The following is a 22,921-nucleotide window of genomic DNA, read 5'->3' as shown; positions in this document are numbered from 1 at the left end:
AAAGGTGTAATAGATTCAATTTGCAATACTCAAATGTATACATCATTAAGTGGGAGATGAAATGATCATTTTAAGGTACAATATTCATTATACAACCGAGGCTTCTTATGTAATTTACCGACATGAAATTTAGAGCAACTATTTTCAATAGCAGTTCTATTTCTGGTTTTAGCAGGTGTAAACAAAGGTCCTTCACCTTGAAATATCATATTAAAACTGGTTAACAAACCAAAAGTATATTCTAAAGACATTCTAATATGTAAATAGTAAATGGGAACTTAAAAGACAACCACATACTTTATAATACATCATATTTTTGCTCATTATATTTTAATTGACAAAAGCCAATTTTTGATTTTTGCCGTACTTGTCTAGTTTTTATTAAAGTTTCTAACAATCTTTTCGAAATTAACTTAACTTAACTTAACGAGTGAAAAAAATGCGATAACATGGTTAGCCTTGAGTTTTACTATGACGTATTTTTTTTTGTTATATCTGTCCATGAAAATTCTTAGTTCTCACTAGACCAATATTAACATGATTTTCATGTTTAGGAAATAGTGATATAAATTAAAATATCAAATAGAAATATATAGCTCCAACAAACTGTATTTCTGACATAATGGTTTTAGTCTAATATTATGTTTTATACTATAGAGTGGTCAGGTCAAGTAAGGATAAAACACTTTTTTTAGAAACTATTGAATATTTCAATTTTTGTAAAGGAACATATAGTTCGATTCTAACAACACTACAATAATATGTAGTTAAATATATTTTGTTTAATCTTTCAGGAATAAAAACGCCTAAACTTTAATTCTCTTAAATGGAAATCCCTACTTTTTGTTTGATTATATTGATCCGGGACCATGTTAAATTAAGGAAGAGATTGAACGAAACGTATTCGTCACAAAAGACGTAGGTTCGATAAGTGACGTTTATTTTAATTGGTATCAGAAAGTTATGGCACAGGGCTCGGTGGGGAACGGTTCGTTTTGTGAGGTGCCGCGAAAATGACTTCAACGTATCTTTGCGACAGGTCGTCGTCGTCGGATGCGAGACACTCGCTGAACTTTGTACTGTGGCATGTGGCACGCGCTGTTAGTCAGTCAAACTACTATCTACACGTAGAGTTGGGCGGCGGCTGATAACCGTGACGCGAGTCGTGTGGCTCCGTGTAAAAAATTGCTAAGCAGGACCATGTCAATTTGATAGAAAAAACATTTTAAAACAATTAAGTTCTTATAATTTTTCTTATAGACAAACTGTTTGCATTTTAAGATTGTTAAAAGATTTAATTAATTTGGCTTTTAGTTTTATTAGTAAAGAACGAAAAAGCAATAAATTAAATACAATTTTAAAATTAATTTACTATTGATTAGTCCATGATTTAATAATAGCCACTTTGACTTTGACTGGATGTTCGACGTTTCGTTTGAAATATATACATTTCAAGTATTAAAAACTTATAAGCTCCGGTTTTCGAAATTAATGGTTCCGTCCTAATATGTATTATTATATGTATTGATATATGTAGAGAATTATATATTTGAATGTGCTATTTATACATGAAAAAAAAAGGGTCAAGTTCAATAAACACCTTTCTTTAAATTTTTTTTGAAATTACCTTAAAGCATCATTTTCCCTGTGGATTGGGGCTAAGAATACCTCCATGGCCCCTCTGCCAGTCGTTAGAGGCGACTAATAAGGTTGCGTCAGGTCGACAGCAGGCGTAAAAATTATTATCAAAAAAGTATGAGGAATCCTGAACAAAACTTAGGCGGTGGTCGACCCCAAGTATTTGGGATTAAGGCGAGGAAGAAAAAGAAGAAGATCTTTAGAGCATCAATTTATAACGTCAAAAAAATCAAAACTACTGTAATGACTTATTGGGTTGTTATGTATGAATACATTCTATCGAGATCGTGGAGTCCGAGGGTTCAATAAAAACGAGTAGATACAGCTAGAACATAATTATAGTCCTTTTTATTAAGGTAAGACTATTTAATTAGACACTGAAACAGCTGAGCTATCTGGAATGTCCATTCAAAGTGTCTATTAATAAGCACGAACTAATCAATGATAAAGATTGATATTTAATTGTATTTAATATATTGCTTTATCGTCTTTATTCAGATTATTAATTTAGTAAATTTAGCTGATTACAATAGTCTTATTAATATTAAATTTATCAAAAATTTCTGAGTCATAATTAATTAATAGATTCATCTAAAAAGTAAATAATCAATCATATAATCTGGAAAATGTTTTGAGTTATCTAATTTATTTTCTTCATTTTCAAATTCATCATCATGTTGACTTTCGACAGTTTTTATTTCATTATTTATCTTACTTAAGTCATAGCTATCAATTGCATCATTAAAGTTCTCATCACTATAGTTCGAGTTTATTTTATTTAATGAAATATAAATATTGTCTTCACACATACGATCTGAAATCAGAATTTTTGTTAAAAAATAATTGTTACTATTTCAAAACTATTTAATAGAATGATATTTTAAAGAAATAACTGGCTCCTAAACTGCTTTAAATTATATAATTTAATTTAATATGTGCATGAAATGTTTAGGTTAAAAAATATATATTGTTTTTTGATCTAAAAATATTTGATACAGGCTGTTAAAAATACTTTTTAAAATATTACCCTTCAAAAATTATAGTAAAATGAGGAGTGAAATGGTGTTAAACACGCCATCTTTTTATCACACGAATGAACAAAAATAATAACGTGTTGCGCACTCTTCTTGTCTATATTTAAAAATTTTAATAACTCATAAAATATCATGACAAACTGGCAATCAAAAGGTCGCAATTATATTTAGTCTATTCTGAAATAAATGGTATAAAAATGATTATATGTTTCCAATTTCAATTTTATAAAGCCAGCTCTGAAAGTAATGTGTTTTAAAAATATATATATATATTTTTTTTGGAATATCTGTGATATTTTTCATAGTACATTAAAATAATAATTAAAGACATTTTCATTAAAAAATCACAACTTAACAAAAATAATTGGGAGTATTAGTATTCTAGATAAATCAAATTGTATTCTATATACAGTATACAGAGTGGCCCACCACTCACTGACAACTTAAATAACTTTTGATCCAGTTAATATTTTTAGTTGATTTTTTTTTTTNGCATTCTATAAACAGTATATACACAATCTAGTTTTATTAAAAAATCTATTTTAATATAGTTGTGTAAAGCAAAAGCTCTATTCTAATCAAATGAATTAATTTAAAAATGATTATGAATATTTGAAATGTAATTAATATACCATTTAAAAAATTACAAATTTCAAAAATTCCTTACCTTTAATTTTAGATTTTAAAAAGTGAGAGCTGTTATGAAATNGAAATAGCTTATTAATATTCAGTATTAAATATTCTGTGGCGTTTTGAAGTTTGTGAAAATTTGAATTTTCATGTATTATTTTACGGTATTAAACAATAAATACGTATTGAGAAAAGGACAGAAGAAAACGCTATCTTTTCATGATTACTATAATTTGGAGGTGTGTAACTTTTTCCATGAAAATGACTTATACTTTTGAATGAGAGTGATAAGTAATAATTGCCTTATCTAATTTCTTATCATGGTATTAATGCCAAGTTTGTAATGTATACACACTATCATCATATGTATACACAGTAATCATGAAAAGATAGCGTTTTCTTCTGTCCTTTTCTCAAAACGTATTTCAATGTTAAATACCGTAAAATAATACATGAAAATTCAAATTTTCACAAACTTCAAAACGCTACAGAATATTTACTACTGAATATTAATAAGATATTTTTTTACTAAAATTTTTCTTAAATTCTACTCTACAAAATAGCTATCTTAGATTTTTTTTTTACATTTTATTTAAAATTTAAAAATAATTAATATTTTTAATAAAATGTAAAAAAATTAATTATTGAGATATAGCTATAGACATAACGTACAACTATTATTAAAAAAAAAAAATCAATTAAAAATATTAACTGGATCAAAAGTTATTTAAGTTGTCAGTGAATGGTGGGCCACTCTGTATACACAATCTAGTTTTATTAAAAAATCTATTTTAATATAGTTGTGTAAAGCAAAAGCTCTATTCTAATCAAATGAATTAATTTAAAAATTATGATTATGAATATTTGAAATGTAATTAATATACAATTTAAAAAATTACAAATTTCAAAAATACCTTACCTATAATTTTAGATTTTAAAAAGTGAGTGCTGTTATGAAATGCAAAGAATTTTTTAGTCATTGTATTATTGACAACAAAAAACGAGTTCTTATGTTTTTCTAATTCTACTGTATATGCTTTTATTTGATCAAAATTTTTAATTAATTTGTCGTAAAAGATTTCTATGTTATTTTCGTCTAATTTTACTATCTCAAAACTGTAATCCAATTTATTAACTTTCAACATTTTTGTTGTTTTTTTGGTCAGTAATTCGCTCATTTCGTTGAATTGCGATATAGTTTCTTGCTTAAACTGAATCATTAAACTTTCAACCACTGATAGTATATCTTTTATGTCGTTTATGAAAAAATCTGCAAACATTTTCAAATCCATAAATTCCTCTAAATGTATAATTAATGTGTAGCCTAAATTAATCATATTTCTATAAAAAATTTGGGCTTTTTCATGATGATCTCTAAATCCAATAACATCAGTTGAGTTAACAAATATTGAATTGTAATATTGTATAAATGTTATTATAGGATGTAATGCTGCAATTTGTACTAACATTTCAAAACATTTAATATTTAGTCTTTCAAAACTGTATTTTACGTATCGAAACACATCCAAAACTGTTAAAGTACTTCCATCAGAGCATTTTTCAATTAAAGGGGCAAATCGGAGCAGATCTAAAATATGTTCCGGTTGTCCATCTTTTATTATTCGATATTTTTTTATTTGATTAACACCGTTCTCAATAAAGTCATGTTGGTTTGTCATTAAATCGTAAAACAGTAAATTTTTTGGATGAAATTCTTCGTATTTGCATCGATTAATGGCTGATATTAATTCATTCAGTACATAATTATTATTTAATTTTCTATTCTTCCGTTCTATATTAGTATGCAAATTCTTGTCGAATATTCTATTTTTAAGTTTTTCTGTTATATATTGTAGGTTCTTTGGGTGCAAGTCTTCACATGTATTATAATATGGAAATTTAACAAACTCTTCATCTAAAGGTTCATTAGAACACATTTTTTTAATAAATTTTTCTAATTGTTCTTCAATATATAGATGCATTATCGTGTATCCTTTTATTAGGTTTGATGTGTTGTCTGAATAATCAAATGTGCCATCATCATTTTTACCAATCATGTCAAGAGTATTTGAAACGTTATTCAAATATAAATTGATTGTCATTAACTCTCTTGAATAATTTCTTGAATTGAATTTTCTTAAAACATCTAACATGACCATAACAATTTCACCGTGAGTCTGTACAGCAGCACCATATGTTATTACATCAAATTCATTGTAATTATTTTTGTTTACACTCAGTTCTTGCAAAAAATGTTTATTATGATTGAAATAATTTAAAAAATACACTGAAAAATTACATTGCATATTTTTGAAATAATTTGCCATGCAGAAGTTTACAAAAAATAAACTGAGTAATTTTGTAAAAATCATTTTGTTGTTTATAACTTTATTCGAACTTCAAAATACTGAATACGTTTATAGGAAGTTTATGTGAACTTAAGTTAGAGTTATAATTTTTTTTCGTTTCTACTCAATAGTAAAAACTTACTTTATTTAACTAATTTTATGTTTGAATTATAATTAATAAATTAAACAGAATATACAGACAAGATATATGTATACCTATTAACAAATTTTTATTATATTTTAATATTTACCATCTGTTATACACTATAAGTATTTTTAAGATTTTTCGAATTAAAAGTGCAATATTTAAAAACGTTACTAAAATAAGTCGTTCGGATATAAATTTTCAAAGAAAAAATGTCATAGAAAAATGTATTTTACGTATTATCGATGGCTTGTTTTTCGTTTTAACTAAAAAAATAATAAATATTATTTATAGTTGTGTTTTTCAATTAGTTATTTATATTTGTAGCATTACAAAGTTAGATACACATTTTATAAATATTTAATTATTAATTAAAAAAAAATAAAGCAATAATTCATTGAAAATACATTTTTTAATATTGATCAATATTTTGTCAACATTATTTAAACTAAAAAATAATAATGATAGCATAATGAATTTTCGTCTTTAATGACGGTAATATTTTAATATTTTGTAACGTGACAAAAAACACTCCTCATTAATTTTGTAAATTCGCAAATTTGATTAAAAATTATACTTTTGTTGAGCCGATTGCATATTGCGACGGCATTTTTTGTCTACAGCACAAAGATAAAAGTATATAAGTGTTGTGATTTGTTTGTGCACATGAGAGATGGTCAGCGGTGTACTACTTCGGGCGGCATTTATGTGTACACTCACCCCGCTCTTTTCCTCTCTTGAACATCATCTGTATTACTTACATTGCTAATTTATGATAAATCTTCTTCTTTTACTTCGCCTACTTAACTGTCTAAAACCAATTGTTTACTTTGGGCGTATACACGCAGTGTTTTAGCGGTTTTGTCGTGCTTGATGACCGGCGGGTATTGTTTGTCCCTTTAAAAATCATCTTCCTCTTGTTTATAAGATACAGGCCTTGTATAAGGGCATCTCCTTTCATCATGGCTTTGTCACAACTTATCACACGGTTTTAGTGTACATTAAATATCATCGAGCATAAATTTCAGATTTAATTAATTAATAAGTATGCAGTTATCTCTATATTTAATATTTTTATGGCATGGTTAATTATAAAAAACATTTTCTTTAATATTTAGTAGTAGCTTATTTTAGTTATGACCCTAGAAATTAATAATCTAATTTTTCCTATTCTTGTAATACTAAAAACATCGAATTTATTTTTTATTTTTTAAAACCATTGAAAAACAAAAATATTCCTCTGAATAATAATATAAGCTTTGCGTTTAATGGATGCATTTGGACCTTGAAATTGGGTTGTTAGTCAATTTAAAGAAGACTTTTTTGGAATTATGGTTCAATAATATATTTGCTACACATTAGCACTATATTCCAGCAAAGTTTATAAAATTCTTCCTTGAAAGTAGATACTGATTATATATATGTAGCCATAAAATTTAATTAAAAGATTTGCTGACAATTTGTATATATAAGAAGATCTATCTTGTGATATATAATTTATTTAAAACAAGTTGTCAAAAAATAGAGAAATTTAAAGAGTATCAAGTATTTTACGATGTTCAACCATATCGTATTTTAAGTCCATCCCAAACACAATGATTGTCACAGCAGTAGGCAATTTCTAAATTCTTAAGCAATATAATAATGTTATCTAAAGGGAAAACGCAGGGTAAGCAAATTAATACCGGTGGGAAAAAGAATATTTAAAGGGAGACATTAAAAATATAAGGGGATTGACGTTTTGACGAAAAAACGTCGAGTTACGGGTCATGAAGTTGGGTGCGAGTAACTTTGTGTTTTGTACGACTTAATTTATTGTTTGTTATATTTTTATATTACATATTGACTTTGTACTTATTACGTTATGTAAATAAAATAACTATTTAAACACCTGCACTTAGCGTAAATATCTTATATTCACTGAGCTGTTAAAATTGTTTGTGTGCGGCAAGAGTCGAGGTTGGACTGCTGGTCCTTTAGTCGATCTAAATAATTAGTGTGCAGTCTGCTACTTTTGAGCTAGACCGTGCTGACGGGTTTAAACTCTACCCTTTTAGTAGTTCACTTTTTGATTGGGATTGAGGCTGACCAGTATATCCAACGGGAGGACTCGAGAAGAGCTAAACACGACGAACTCGTTGTCAAAAGACATTAGTTGACTTGTGTACTACTTTGTGTCTACTTAGGGGTACTACCGATGTACAACACTAAATAGCAGAAGTACTCTAATCAAGTTGGGCTTGTGATGTAATAAGGCGGCTGTTGAAAGAGACGAGGTGTCTGTCTATTAAACGTATCCCAAAATATAGGGTATCGTGTTAACCTGCCTGTAGGAGGGGAATTAAAATACTTTGTATAGCTAAATTTTTTATTATTCAATCACTGATTAATATTTTAAATTATTACCATATGATATATTTCTATAGAAATATAGAAACACTAAAACAAATAACATCATAAAATGATACTATTTATATGATAAGTAATTGAATATAAAAAAAGAATAAATGAAATATGTAATATGCTTTTAAAAGTACAAGAAAATACATATAATAGTTTTATTTATTAGTTTTTTGTTAAAAAAATGATTTTAATAAAATTTATATCATTATTACTCATTAATTTAATACTTGGATTATCTTTTGATGATTTTCATTGTACTTTTATCAAGTATATGTCAAATTTTTTTTATCATAATAATCGATATTTGACTGAAATTAGTGAAAATTTAGAAATATATAATGTGCTTACTTTGAACACATATGGTGATGCAATAAAAACCCATGGCGAAATCGTACTAGTAATGTTAGATGTCTTAAGGGAAGCCAATCAAAAGTCATTCTCGAAAGAATTAATGTNGATGTCTTAAGGGAAGCCAATCAAAAGTCATTCTCGAAAGAATTAATGTCACTCAATTTATATTTAAATAATGTTTCTGAACATTTAGATTTCTATTCAAAAAATAATGACAGAATATTTGATACGTCAAATAAAACTTCCAGTATTCTTAGAGGTTACTTGATGATTCATGATTATTTTTCAGAACAGTTTGAGAAAATGATATTAAATATTTGTCGTGATATAACATATGACGAAGTATTTGTTTATTGTCCTGATTACAACAAATCAGGAGAATATACTATAGAAAATTTTCAATATGTTGCAAATAGACTTAAAAACAGATTATTACAAAGTGATAAGCAACAAAACGACACTGATGATAATATAAACAATTTAGAACACAGTGAAATATATTTTGTTTTTAATAAAGCTGTTAAACGGTCTGAATACTGGAAATTTTTGCCAAAAAATCTATTATTATATGACTTTATGACGAGTGATCGTAAAATTCCCGAAAAAGATCTAATGATAAGTTCACAGGATGAACAATATTCAATATTAATAAACGAGCAGAAACAATCTATTTTAGATATGATTAGATTTGCACCACTCGTCTATAAATGTCCTGATAGCAGACCCATAACCATTTTTGATATATTTAGATACATTAAATATTCATTATACAGAAGAGAAGTACAAGCATTTCATACACTCATACTAACAGCAACATTTCGTCCTATTGTTTTACTAGTAAGACTGTTTGTCAAAACTCTTAATGAATACAACAAAATAAATGACCAAGAAGTACCTTTAAAATACTATGATAATATTATTTCTGTCGGTAATAGAATACTTGAATGTTTTCAAAAGTTTGTCGATTTGAATCTTTTTGGCTACAAGTCGAAACTATACTTTTCTTCATTTTTACGTAGAACTTCTGATTGCCTTGATCATTTTATTTATAATAGGAAAAGCTGTATGATGTGTTTATGCATTACTTTGCAAAAGTCAACAAAATCATTTATATATAACAACAAATTGGTCCTTAATATTCCAAATGAGATTTTTATAGAGGACAATATTGACAAACTCTTGGAAAAATTGGCTGTGAAAGTGGAACAATCAGAAGAATTCGTAAGAGAATTAAAAGAACATGATAAATTGTTTAAATTCACTAAAACATCTTTTAGTGTTAATTACATATTACATTATCAATACACGTATATGTTTAATAAAAAAATAATAGGTAACTATAATTATTTATTTTATTTTATTATATTAAATAATTAAGTTGATTCAGAAAATTCGATTAACCTGACATTTCTGAGATATTTTGATATTTCTGAAACATGGTATTATTATTTTATAATAATACTTAAGTATTTTATTTAAAAATTTAATTTGAAACAATTACAATTTTTTATCAATTTTTCCTATATTATTAGATTATTAGAGTAGATATTAATAATCATTTATGAAAATAAAATAAATGAAATTAGTACTGGTTATACAAATAATATAAAGAATAAAGAATATTTATTAATTAATACTTTTTTGACGATTTCATTACTAATAATTCCTGTAGTGATAAAGTTTTTCTTTAAACTACAGTGAAAATCAATTAGTTTTATATATTCTGCACTTAAAATCACAGGATTTATGTCTTCTATCCAATTTTGAAGTATATCATATTCAAATAAAATTATTATCGTAATTTATTTTTAGAAAATTTATGCCGAACTAAAGATAATTACACATCTTTATACGATGCTGCCACTCAAATCGGCCATGTCAAAGAAAAAGGTAATGCCAACGATGACGAAAATAGAAAAAAAAAAATTGTAATGTATCAAAATCATCCTGAGAAAAATATAGAGAATAGTTATGGATGCCATCTAAACTATTGTTATTATCCCTACCCTGTATACTTAATGGATTACATATTGTACATATAAATTGGATCAATTTTCAATATTTATAAATAAATTTTTAGAAGGGTTAAGCATAAGATTTTCTTTTTAATTATATTTAAAATTATTTAGTGAAAAAACATAGAATATAAATTTTATTGTGTCAGTAAATTTATGTATATTTAGACTATTATATCTTTTATGACAACTGAAAAGTAAAGTAACACATTTCTTGTGTTGCTTAAAGCACCACAATGTTTTAGCTTCGATGCGAAGCTGAGAAGGTATTAATTTTACTATGATGTGTTTTTTTATTTTTTATTTTTTTTTTTGTGTCTGTGAACGCTCAATCTCAGCTCTCGCTGGACCGATTTTGATGAACAATATGTCAAAAGATCACAAATCGTATCTAGTCGAAGACATTACCCTCAAAAATTGAAAAAAATTCCCTCGTTCCCCGTAAACGGGGGAAATCCCCCAAAAAATTACAAATTTAAAAATCGCTAATTTTCGATATTTTTTCAATTTTTTTTACTTAAAATTGCCATAACTTTTTTAAAAATGACCGAATCAATATAATTTTTTTTTTTATAGATACCTTAGATAATTACCTATCATTTTATATATTTTTGTGAACATTTGACCCTTTAACAGCCCAAAGGATGGGGTTTCAAAATGGTAACTTTTTTACAAAAAATTAACTTTTTCAACTTAACTTTTGAAAATGTTCCGGAAAGACTGACAATTTTATATATACCTTAAATTAAAGCTAATGTAATATACTTTAATTTGAAAAAAAAAAATTTGACCTCTGGACTTGTCTTCATGGTGAAAATGACTACCGTATGCAAAAATATGCTATTTTTGTGAAAAAATTCTTGATATTATATTTTACATTTTTTAACATTATGTTGCTATAACTTTTTAAAAAATGCATGAATCAACTTTATTCTTTAATGATAAATACTTTATATATACTTCTTTCATTCGACATACTTTTTTTTAAAATCGGACCATTTCCCTTTATACAGGGGGGGTGCAAACCTTTTAAAATGCGTATAGAAAGTAGAACTTTTTCAACTTAACTTTTGAAAATGTTCCGGAAAGACTGACACTTTTATATATATCTTAAATTAAAGCTTATGTAATATACTTTAATTTGAAAAAAAAAAATTTGACCTCTGGACTTGTCTTCGTGGTGAAAACGGACATCAAAGTTAAAGAAAAACGTACGATTTCCGTGAAAAAAATCTCGATTTTATATGTTATATTATTTAATTTATATTTTATATAACTTTTGGAAAAATGTATGGATCAATATTATTATTTTTTTATAATAAATATTTATATACCCCTTTCATCTGGCACGCTTTTTTTGTAAATCGGATCATACCCCTTTAACAAGGGGGGTCAAAACTTTAAACATGCGTATTGTTACTACGATATTTTCAATTTAATTTTTGAAAGTATTCCGGAAATACTGACACTTTTAAATATATCTTAAATTAAAGCTTATGTAATATACTTTAATGTGAAAAAAAAAAATTTGACCTCTGGATTTGTCTTCATGGTAAAAATGACTACCGTATGCAAAAATATGCTATTTTTGTGTTAAAATTCTGGGTTTTGTATTTTATTTTATTTTAAAATACCTGACAAGGGGAGTACAGATTTTCATAAATATTATATAAATTAAAATTGATATAGTATAGATAGTTAAACTTATTTAAATATGTTTGTTTCTTTTAAGTCGAGAAAAATAACTTTGAAATTTGAACTAGCTTAAATAGCCAATTTTTCAACCGCCGGAAGCAACGTACGGTTGCCGAGTTGGTAAAATTTATGTTTTACACGCTTGGGGTACGAGGTTCCAACCCGCATATGGCAATGAATTTTTTGCATTTTTTCTTAATTCTTTTTAAGTTAGTATAAATTTTAACTCGTTTGATTTTTATCACATTTAGATTCAATAACTTCAATAAAGATCAAGGATCCCATCACTTTAGTCGCCCCTTGCAAGAAGAAATTTCTTATTCGTATTAAAATTATTTTACTATATTTTAAGTTTTCGCTTCGATGCAAAGCCGAGAAGATATTTTTTTGTGACTATCATTTATTTTCTCTGCTCTAACTTGACCTACTTTTTTCAACAATACGTCAAATTACTACAATTCGTATCTAGTTGAAGATATTACTCTCAAAAATTGAAAAAAAAATTCTAATTTATCAATTAAACAGTTAGTTATTACATCGTCTCCATAAAGACAATTAAAATCATTAATTTCTAATGTTTTCAAAATATTTATTAACGAATGAAGTTTGATATGATAGGTTTCAACTACAAAATTAAATCATTTTACTTTGTAATTTAATAATTTTATTACTCTGTTTGTGTGTGCTACTATTAGACTATAATATTCAAATTTTTTTCTAACGTGTTGCTATATAAATCATTTCTAAAAAAAATGATTGTTTTTTCTCCTGAATTAACAATTGATTTTTACAAATATAATCAAATTTTATAATAAACTCAATTGAGTAAATCTTTTTAACAACTTTGTTTTGATTGGTACATTTAGTTAAAGTAAATCATTAAAATTAATTAAGTTCTCAATATTTCAATTATAGAATCTTTTCAACAAACAACAAAAGTTCCTAGGAAATTATTACTATTACTTCTATTTAAGTTATCTATTACCATAAAAATGCAAAAAAATATTGAGCTTTTCTGATAAATTTACAATAAATAGTAATTATAAAACTTTCTGACTGCATATTGATCTTAACGATACAATTTTTTTAATTGTCATAAAATTTTCTATTTAATTATGTCAATGTCAAACTTACCAATTGAGCTAAAAGTTATGGTAAAATAAATTTTTTTTTTTTTTTATAAACATTTACAACAATCAACTTTAAACGATTAACAAAATTGGTTAAATATGTCATTTTCCTTATTTTTAACTTATTAATAATCAAATTAATATTAAATATTATATCAAATCAGTATTAATTTAAAACAATTTTTTTTGTTCTTAATTATTTTTTTTTATATGTAAAAACTATTTTTTAATAATATTAAAACTTAGAAGTTATAGAAAAAGTCTAATTGCACATTTTAAAACATCGCGAAAAGTTGATTTAGAATAGTATATTTTTGTTTCTGATGGAAGTTCCTTGTAGTCCAGTGTATAAAACTTATAACTTTGTTAATTGTTATAACTTTATCAAAAATGACCAAATCAGTATATTTTTTTTTATTTAGATGCATGTCTTTATCTATCATTTGGTTTTTTTTATAAATCTAACCCTTTACCTGCCCACAAGAGGGATTCAAAATATTAACTTTTTTTTTTTTAGTTAAAGTAAATCATTAAAATTAATTCAGTTCTGGATATTTCAATAGTAGAATCTTTTTAAATATCAAAAATTACTTAGAAATGATTACTATGATTTCTATTTAAGTGTTCTATTACGATAAAAATGCAAAAAATAATGAGTTTTTCTGATAAATTTACAATAAATAATAATTATAAAACTTTCTGACTGCATATTAATCTTAAAAATAACATTGTTTTAATTCTCATAAAATTTTCTATTTAATGATTCATTCTAGTCAACGAAGGAGTAATTTTGCAGAATAGCAGAAAAAATTCCCAACAAACTTTTTTTTTTTTTGTTTTAATTAGGCAATTGGTGGATTATTCCAAAAGCAACATCAACTCTTATTTCTTTAATTATATCATGATTAGTAGTTCTTTGATTTTAAAATATAATATTTGAATATATACTAATTATAATTATTAAATTTAGTATGAAATTGATATTTAATATTGTAATTTAAACGGAGAAATTATAAAAATAATAAAGAAGTTATATTTTGCTTTACTTTTACGTGTATAAAAATTTAAAGGGCTTGATACAATAATTTTCAATAAAAACTGTTTGTTACTATAAAAAAATGCACTGGACTACAAGGAACTTTCATCAGAAGCAAAAATATACTTTTCTAAATCAACTTTTCGCGTTGTTTTCAAATCTGCAAGTAGACTATTTCTATCACTTCTAATTTTTTATATTATTACTAATTATATATATAAAATAATAATTAAAAGAAAAAAAAATTTGTTTTCAAATTATTACTGATTTGATTTTTAATATGTTAAAAATAATCAGTCCAAATTTTCAATTTTAACCTATTTTTTTGGTTCTTTAAAGTTGATGAAAAATTTTTGATAAAGATTTATGAAAGTTTATAGTAAAATAAATTGAATATATTACCATAACTTTTAGCTCAATTACAAGTTTAAAATTGACATCTAGGCCAGTCAACAAAGGAAAAATTGCGGAAAAAATTTTGTTTTTTTAAAAGTTGAATTAAAATATGTATAATGACATACTAATAGTCCTCAAGATTGGAATTGAGCTTTTTTTTTAAATCCTCGCAAAAGTTCAAAAATATGAGCTTTCTTAATTTTCTCAAAAAAAAATATTTAACTTACAAAAAAAAGTTTCGCACAAAAGTTGTTTAAAAGACAATTATAAATAAAAATATAATCTTATATTTTTTCATTTAAACAAATATTTTTCGAGTTACATTACATTTAATATGAGTAATAAAATTTATATTCCATTTTTTTCATTTTACGGTTACTTTTTATCATGTTATACTTACATTAGACACAATGTTATAAATGCATATGTGTGTATGTGTGAGTTTATTTATTTATTGTATCATTAAAGTGTAGTGTATATTGAGATACAACCGATAGAGTAGGTAATTGATTTGACGCTATATTATTTAAACCCAACTAAACGCTAAATTGTACATTCCGAAATAACAATCATATTATGTCAATTGCCACCGGAATATCTGGTAATATTTTTCTTTTTCTTTGCCTTAATCCCAACTACTTGGGGTCGGGCACCCTTATCCTAAGATTCCACTTGACACGATCTCCCACATCTTCTACGCTCACATCAGCTGTCCTCAAATCGCATTCAATAGCATCCCTCCATCTCTTTTTTGGTCTTCCTCTATCTCTTCTTCCTTCAACATTCATTTCTATAACTGTTCTTACAGCTTTCGATTCTTCTTTCCTCATACCATGACTAAACAATCTAAGTCTATTTTCTGTCATCTTATCCACGATTGACGCAACACCTATACTTCCTCTTATATGCTCGTTCCTTATCCTATCTTCTCTAGTCACTCCACTCATCCAACTAAGCATTCTCATCTCTGCTACACTTATTCTCTGCTCTACTTTCTTATCAACCGCCCAACACTATTAACCATACATCATAGCTGGCCTCACAATTTCATACTAAATTTAAAAACTATAATTAGTATTTATTCATATATTATATTTTAAAATCAAAGAACTACTAATCAGGATATAATTAAAGAAATAAGAGTTCATGTTGCTTTTAAAATATTTCACCAATTTCTCTAAAGGAAACACTATCTACAGATTTGCATCGAAGCGTTTCTTATGATAGTGATTTTAATCACTGTCAGATATCATCTATACTTGTCCCATCTATGCCTCGTCCACACTGTGCCTCGACCCCACTGTGCTACCGTTTTTTTTTCTCTTTAATACGTGTAAAATCTCATTATTATATCATATTGATACATAGGTGAGACTAGAGTCTTAAATTTATTGTTGAATTCTTTGACTGCTATCATTATTCATTTCTTACTTTTTAGACCGGAAAACATTAATGTGCATAGTACGCACAGTTCATAGTTAGAGACAATTAGAATAATAAACCTTTGAAAAAGTTTTCAAGATTGTTCTGGGGATCGCTAGACTCCCCTTATTTGGTTATAAAGACTTATTTTACTTTTCTAACCAATTATTTTCAGTAAAATTATTTACACAGAATTTATGATATTTTTTTTTTAATTTTTCTATTTGGGATTTTTTAAATTTAATTAACACATAATTTTTTTCTTAATTTCATCTTTAATGCGAATCTGGAAAGTATAGGTGTAAATAAATAAATAATATCTTGTACAAAGTAATTAAATAATGATAAATAACTCGTGTTTTATCAATTACTACAATTTTGAGAAAATGCACGTGTAAATTAATCACTTTCAGTTACAGTTACAGTTTGTTACATTTTAAAATTTAAGTTTAATGATAATTTTCAGAAAAATGATAAAAATTTTAATGGAACTATTCAATCTCATAAAAATGAAATGGCTATCAATAGATAGAATATTTTGCAAGGAATTCAAATACAATTTTTTATTGTTTTTTTATTTTATGTATGAATCTCAATAATGCACAATTATTAAAAATATATATATATAAAATCGAAAATTTTAAGAAAGTAAAATTAAAAAAGAAATTAAAGCACGATTAAATAATAGTTCAAGAAGTCAATTATTAAAAAACCTAGCACAGTGGCATAGTGGGTACGTGATATAGATACGACAGGTATAGTTGTTATTTGACAGTGATTAAAATTATCATCACAAAAGACGCTTGGATGCAAATCAGTAGATAATCGCAGATGCGCAGCCTTTATTATTAATTGTAGTTTGAGTCAAGGCAAATTGTTGTGAGTTTAAAAATACACAAACTGGCCATACAGAAAGCATATTTATTGATTGTAATATATGACAATAAACTCTCCGTGATGTTGATAGCGACGTCACAAAAACCAATTAGATTCCTATGTTTGGAATCCCTCGTGTGTTATACATGTATATCAAGTCTAATTGAAACTAAAATTTTATATCTATTAAACGAATAAAGTTATTTTAATTACAAATGTCATTTACTATTAAATCAAAAACTCAAAAATTTTATTAAATTCGAAATATGTATTCCCATTTAAGAAAACAAAGTTGGCACCCGTACAAGGAATAAAGAATGAACTTAAAATGTATTACAAAGTTATTAATTAAAGAATAATGTGTAACAAAAGCTAACAAAAAAAAAAAATATTAAAATTTCTTTTATTCTGTAAATGAGTAGGTTATTGTGAAAAAATCATTTTGTATATTAGTTGTGACGTCATGTATAAGCGTCCGATATTAGTAGTGTACACTAATCTCATTACTACAATATCCGTCACACGAAATTTTCTAGATGATGTCTATTATGTTAGAAAATTATATTTGATAATAATTTATAATTGTATAGCCTTCCATTAGGCTATTGTGTTTGTAAACACATTTTAATTCTACTTGCAGAGTAATTCTTTTAATTTTAGCCACTTGTTTGATATACTCAATAGTTTTTTGTTTAAAAGTAGATTCGGCTACTCGCCAAGACCGGAATATACTTGTTATTAATGATCAACTTATTACAAATTAATAAAATATATATAAATATGCACTTAAGCCATGATGACACTAGGGCACCACAATATATATTAAAATTTATGAATAATAATAAAAATTTGATTTGTATATAAGAATTACATTTTTTGTACAGCGGCCATTTACTCATAGATGAAAAGGTGTCGAGACAATTTTTTTTTTTTGAACAAATAGTATTTACCATGAACTTTAATTTGACTTATATTAAAAGTTTGGAGTATTTTCGGANGATAGTTTTTTGTTTAAAAGTAGATTCGGCTACTCGCCAAGACCGGAATATACTTGTTATTAATGATCAACTTATTTTTTTTTGAACAAATAGTATTTACCATGAACTTTAATTTGACTTATATTAAAAGTTTGGAGTATTTTCGGAACATTTTCAAAAGTTAAGTTGAAGAAGTTCTACTTTTTACTGGTATTTTTAAAGTTTTTAACTCCCCCTTGTATAAAGGAAAATGCTCCGATTTACAAGTATGTCGAATGAATGAAGTAAAGTAAAATATTTTAACTTTAAACTAAAGTACTTATGAAAAACAAAAAATTATATTCATCTATACATTTTTAAAAAGTTTTAGTATTTTAAATTTGAAAAAATAAAATATAAAATCGTAAATTTTAACACAAAAATTGCATGTTTTTTAAATACGGCAACCATTTGTTCATAGAAGATAAGTCGTCAGTAAAATTTTTTTTTTTTTGAACTTCTAGTATATAAGATAAGTTTTATTTGATGTTTGAAGTTTGTTCTATTTTTAGAACATTTGGAAAACTTGAGTTGAAAAAGTTAAATTTTTGTGTAGAAGTTGCTATTTTGTGTCCACCCTGAGGACGACAGGTAAAGAGTTAGACTATCGAAAAATTTATATGAAATGAGAGTTTTAATATAACAAAAAATCATTTTGATTTATTCATATTTTAATAATTAATGGTAGTTTAAAGAAAAAAAAGCTAAAAAAATGTCGAAATTTGCTGATTTTAAAAATTACAAAAATTAAAATCGCAAAATTTTTTTGATGATTTCTCGTATTTACTAGGGAACAATGGAAATGTTTTCAATTTTTGAGGGTAATGTATTCGATTAGATACAATTTGTGATCTTTTGATATATTGTTCTTCAAAATCAGTCCAGTGAGAACTGAAAATAAGTGGTAAAAGACAAAAAAATATCATAGTTAAATAAATACCTTCTCAGCTTCGCCCAATTTGTAAGTTGGTATTTTTATAAAAAATCATTTTATAATCACTTACATAATATAATTACTACAATTATAAAATAAATCATCTAATTAATAATTATATTTAAGATTTATAAACTGAATTATTTATTTCATAGTGATACTTTTTTGTTTATTAAAATGTGTTTATTATGTTTTTAATTTACTATGTAACAAATAGTTCTTGATAGATCAAAACTATTATCTACCAAAATATTTCAATTATTATATAACGGTTAAAATTTTACAGCCATAAAATAGAATTAATAAATGAAAACCCCATAGTCGAAAAATAATTTTCAATCAGTATTCTAATTAGAGATGTAAGTTTCATAATATAAGGAATATTAATTTCCACTTAAATACATTTAAAATCATGGATATTATATAATCTAGCTGTTCATGAACATAAAACATATTTTTTAAACTTGTGTTTTTTTAATTTCATATTTTATTTTTGTAGAATTAAGTTGTTAAGTATTTATTCAGCTGTTTATACTTGTATAAGTTGATTTATTATTTCGTTTATATTACTAAAATCATGTTTAAGAATTACTTACATAAAATTTCTGATTTATGTCTCAAGTTTATATACATGAGTTGAATAGAACGATAAATTAGTATTACAATCAATTAAAAACATTGAAATTGGAATTACAGTAACATAATATTTATTTAATTAACAAAATTATTGGTAAAAGTTTGTAAGACAATAACAAAAAGTGATATCTTATCTAATATAAAACCTACAAATATTGCAATAAATGGTCAAATCATTTAATTATGTCAATATTTGTGTATTACATTATAATAGTCTTCTTTGTCTCTCGCCTTAATCCCAACTACTTAGGGTCGGCCATCCTTATGCCATACTTCCACTTGATACGATCTTCAACAACATCAATGCTCACTTCAGCTGTCCTCATATTGCATTCAATAATTTCCTCTATCTCTGTTTTGGTCTTCCTCTATTTTTTCTTCCTTGAACATTCTTTTCTATAACCGATCTTACAGCTCTCAATTCCTCTCTCCTCATAACATGACCAAACCATCTAAGTCTATTTTCTCTCATTTTATCCACAATTGACGCTACACCTATACTCCTCTTATAAATTTGTTCCTTATCTTATCTTCTCTAGTCACACCACTCATCCATCTGAGCATTATCATCTCTGTTGCACTCATTCTCTGCTCTACTTTCTTGTCAACCGACCAACACTCTGAAACATACAAAAAAGTTTAGGTAAAATTATAGTTTATGAAAATGTAATACGACTATCAGTTTTGAAGCATTGTCGTGAATAAATTACGAAAGAGTTTTGAATTTCTTGACTATATTCCTACTAGTCAAGGTGGTTCTAACAGATCATAAACAATAAAATCTATCGCAGTTTCTGGAGTGTCAAGTGTTTTACTAAAACTTAATACTCTTTTTTAACAAATAATAATAAAATCAAAATTTTTGATCATTATTTACATTGACTTGGAAAGCTCTTAAAATATTAAACAAAAACTTATTAATAATGATTAAACATTTTTAATTAACCTAACATTAACATTGATAAGGAAGAGAAGGGAGGAAAAGTTCAGTCCGACCATGCGATATGGGCGGTAAGTAGTTGCTGAACTTGCGGGTAGAGCGCGAAACCCTATAAGCGTAAAACTAAAAATATGTATTATTAAATTTAATAACTAAAAAATAAAAATAAAATTATATTTTTTGTGTTGTAGACACTTTTGCGTTTTGTTTTAGCGATCAAATAATTTCATGTTTCGAAATATTGTTTTTACATTATAAATGATTTATATTAAATATAATATAATTGTCATGAAAACTAATTAGGTAAAAAAATATTTTTAAAATAGAAACTTTTTCACAAAACTCAACTTTTTCAATACACTAATTTTTGATACTATGACTAATTAGTTAAAAATTATAGAATATAACTATACAGAATATAGTTCTAAATATTTCAATTGTAATATCTCTTTAAACACCAAGTGTTACATAAAAATGTTAAGTATTTGTATTGAAATTATGTATTACGATATAAATAGAAAATATATAGTAAGTGATTTTTACAAAAATTTTGGCCTTTTTTCATAAATTGTATAACTTAATATTATGAATAACAATGTATAACTGGACATATATTAATTTTAACAAAACTGTTTTTTAAATCTTCATAACATTTTCTATTTAATGATATAAACTATAAATTTGCAAGTTGAACTAAAAAAAGGTTAAAAGTTCAATATTTTAAAAATTATAAACATTCATACAATTCATTTTTAAAGAACCAAAAAATTAGGTTTATCAATCACTATAGATTTTAGAATAGGCACATGTAAATTAATCACTTTCAGTTATAGTTACAGTTTGTTAGATTTTAAAATTAATTTTAATAATAATTTTTCAGAATAAAAGATAAAAATTTCAGTGGTACTATTTAATCTCATAATAATTTTAACATGACATCTTAAATCAAAATGTTACACGGTTATATTTAACATATTAAAAGACAATTGTTAAATGTAAATACTAGTTTTTATAAATTACTAATAAACAAAAAAAAAAAAATATGATGGAAAAACTCTAGTTGCATTTTTATGCTATTTTAAATGATCGTAAAAACGTGGTTTAGCAAAGTATTTTTTTGTCTATGCTGATTAAAAAATGTTGAGTTGATTTATTGTGTAGTTTTGTATAAAAAAAAATTTTATACTCTTATTATTTGTTGAAATATTTATTTAAAAAAAGTTTTGTTTGAAATTGTTAATTTTTTACAATAGATATTTGTCTAAATTTCTAAAATTAATGGTTTTTTCCAATATTTGATGACTGTTAGTTCAACTTGATAAAAATCTTTTCTATATACGTATTGTTCATCAAAATTGAACCAGTGAGAACTGAGAATTTTTATGGACAGACATAAAAAACAAACATAAAGTTGTTAAAAAAATGTATTGAATAAAGCGTATTATAAAAATTGATTATAATTGCAAAAATCCATTGTTACCAAATACCACATTGTAAATTGATTTTAATAGGAATAAGAAATTTCGTCTAATAAGAGGAAATTACAGTGATGGGGTCTTTGATATTCATTAAAGTTATTCAATCTAAACTACGTAAAAATTAAAAGAATTTTGAATTTTATTGGAAAACACAAAAAAAAAAATAAGAAAAATTATTTTGTCGAGCGGAATACGAACCTAGTGCCTCGAGCGTGAAAGACTGAAGTGTAACTTGACTTAACTGACTTGACAATCGTACATCAAACACGTTACTAGATAAAAAGGACAATTTAAGTTAGTTCAAAAATTCAAAGTCGTTTCTCGTAACGTAGGAGGCAAAATATTAAATATAAATTAAAATTTATATCCGATTATAGTTAGATTCATGTGACTTTTATAAAAATCAGTTGACTCATTACTATGTAAAACACTTAATGATGTATTTTCATAAAAAAATAGTTATAGAAATATAAAATCGAAAATTTTAACAGAAAAATAACATATTTTTGAATACTGAAGCCATTTCCACCATAAAAACAAATTGATAAAATGTCGAAAACTACCGATTATTAAAATTGTAATTTTTGGGGGGATTTTCTCTATTTACGGAGAACAAGGGATTAAAAATATTTTTGATCTTCCTTTACCTCTTATAACAATTATTTTCTTAGTTGTTCTTACCGCTTCTATATCTTCTTTCCTCATAATATGACAAAACCATCTAAGTCTCCTTTTTCTCATCTTATCCACGATTGACATTACACCTATACTCTCTATTAGATGTTCGTTCCTTTTCCT

The 22,921-nt window shown here is 25.4% G+C and overlaps 2 protein-coding genes across 2 annotated transcripts; one reads left to right on the top strand and one right to left on the bottom strand.

Annotated features, from left to right (window-relative positions):
* Positions 1-1,216: 1,216 nt before the first annotated feature.
* On the bottom strand, positions 1,217-5,793 carry LOC126907139 (uncharacterized). The gene is made up of 2 exons (XM_050688232.1): positions 4,222-5,793; positions 1,217-2,452 (listed from the first exon to the last, which is right to left on the bottom strand). Exons 1-2 carry the CDS (start codon positions 5,672-5,674, stop codon positions 2,226-2,228), a joined length of 1,680 nt encoding a protein of 559 aa, XP_050544189.1. The 5' UTR covers positions 5,675-5,793; the 3' UTR covers positions 1,217-2,225.
* Positions 5,794-8,658: 2,865 nt separating this feature from the next.
* Positions 8,659-12,889, top strand: LOC126907333 (uncharacterized). Its single transcript, XM_050688529.1, has 2 exons — positions 8,659-9,882; positions 10,362-12,889. Exons 1-2 carry the CDS (start codon positions 8,700-8,702, stop codon positions 10,589-10,591), a joined length of 1,413 nt encoding a protein of 470 aa, XP_050544486.1. The 5' UTR covers positions 8,659-8,699; the 3' UTR covers positions 10,592-12,889.
* The last annotated feature ends 10,032 nt before the right edge of the window (positions 12,890-22,921 follow it).

The sequence above is a fragment of the Daktulosphaira vitifoliae genome, unplaced genomic scaffold (assembly GCF_025091365.1).
Source record: "Daktulosphaira vitifoliae isolate Bord-2020 unplaced genomic scaffold, ASM2509136v1 Scaffold_5, whole genome shotgun sequence".
NCBI classification, from domain to species: domain Eukaryota; kingdom Metazoa; phylum Arthropoda; class Insecta; order Hemiptera; family Phylloxeridae; genus Daktulosphaira; species Daktulosphaira vitifoliae.
The sequence above is the reverse complement of the archived record's forward strand: the minus strand, read 5'-3'. Positions and strand labels throughout refer to the sequence as shown.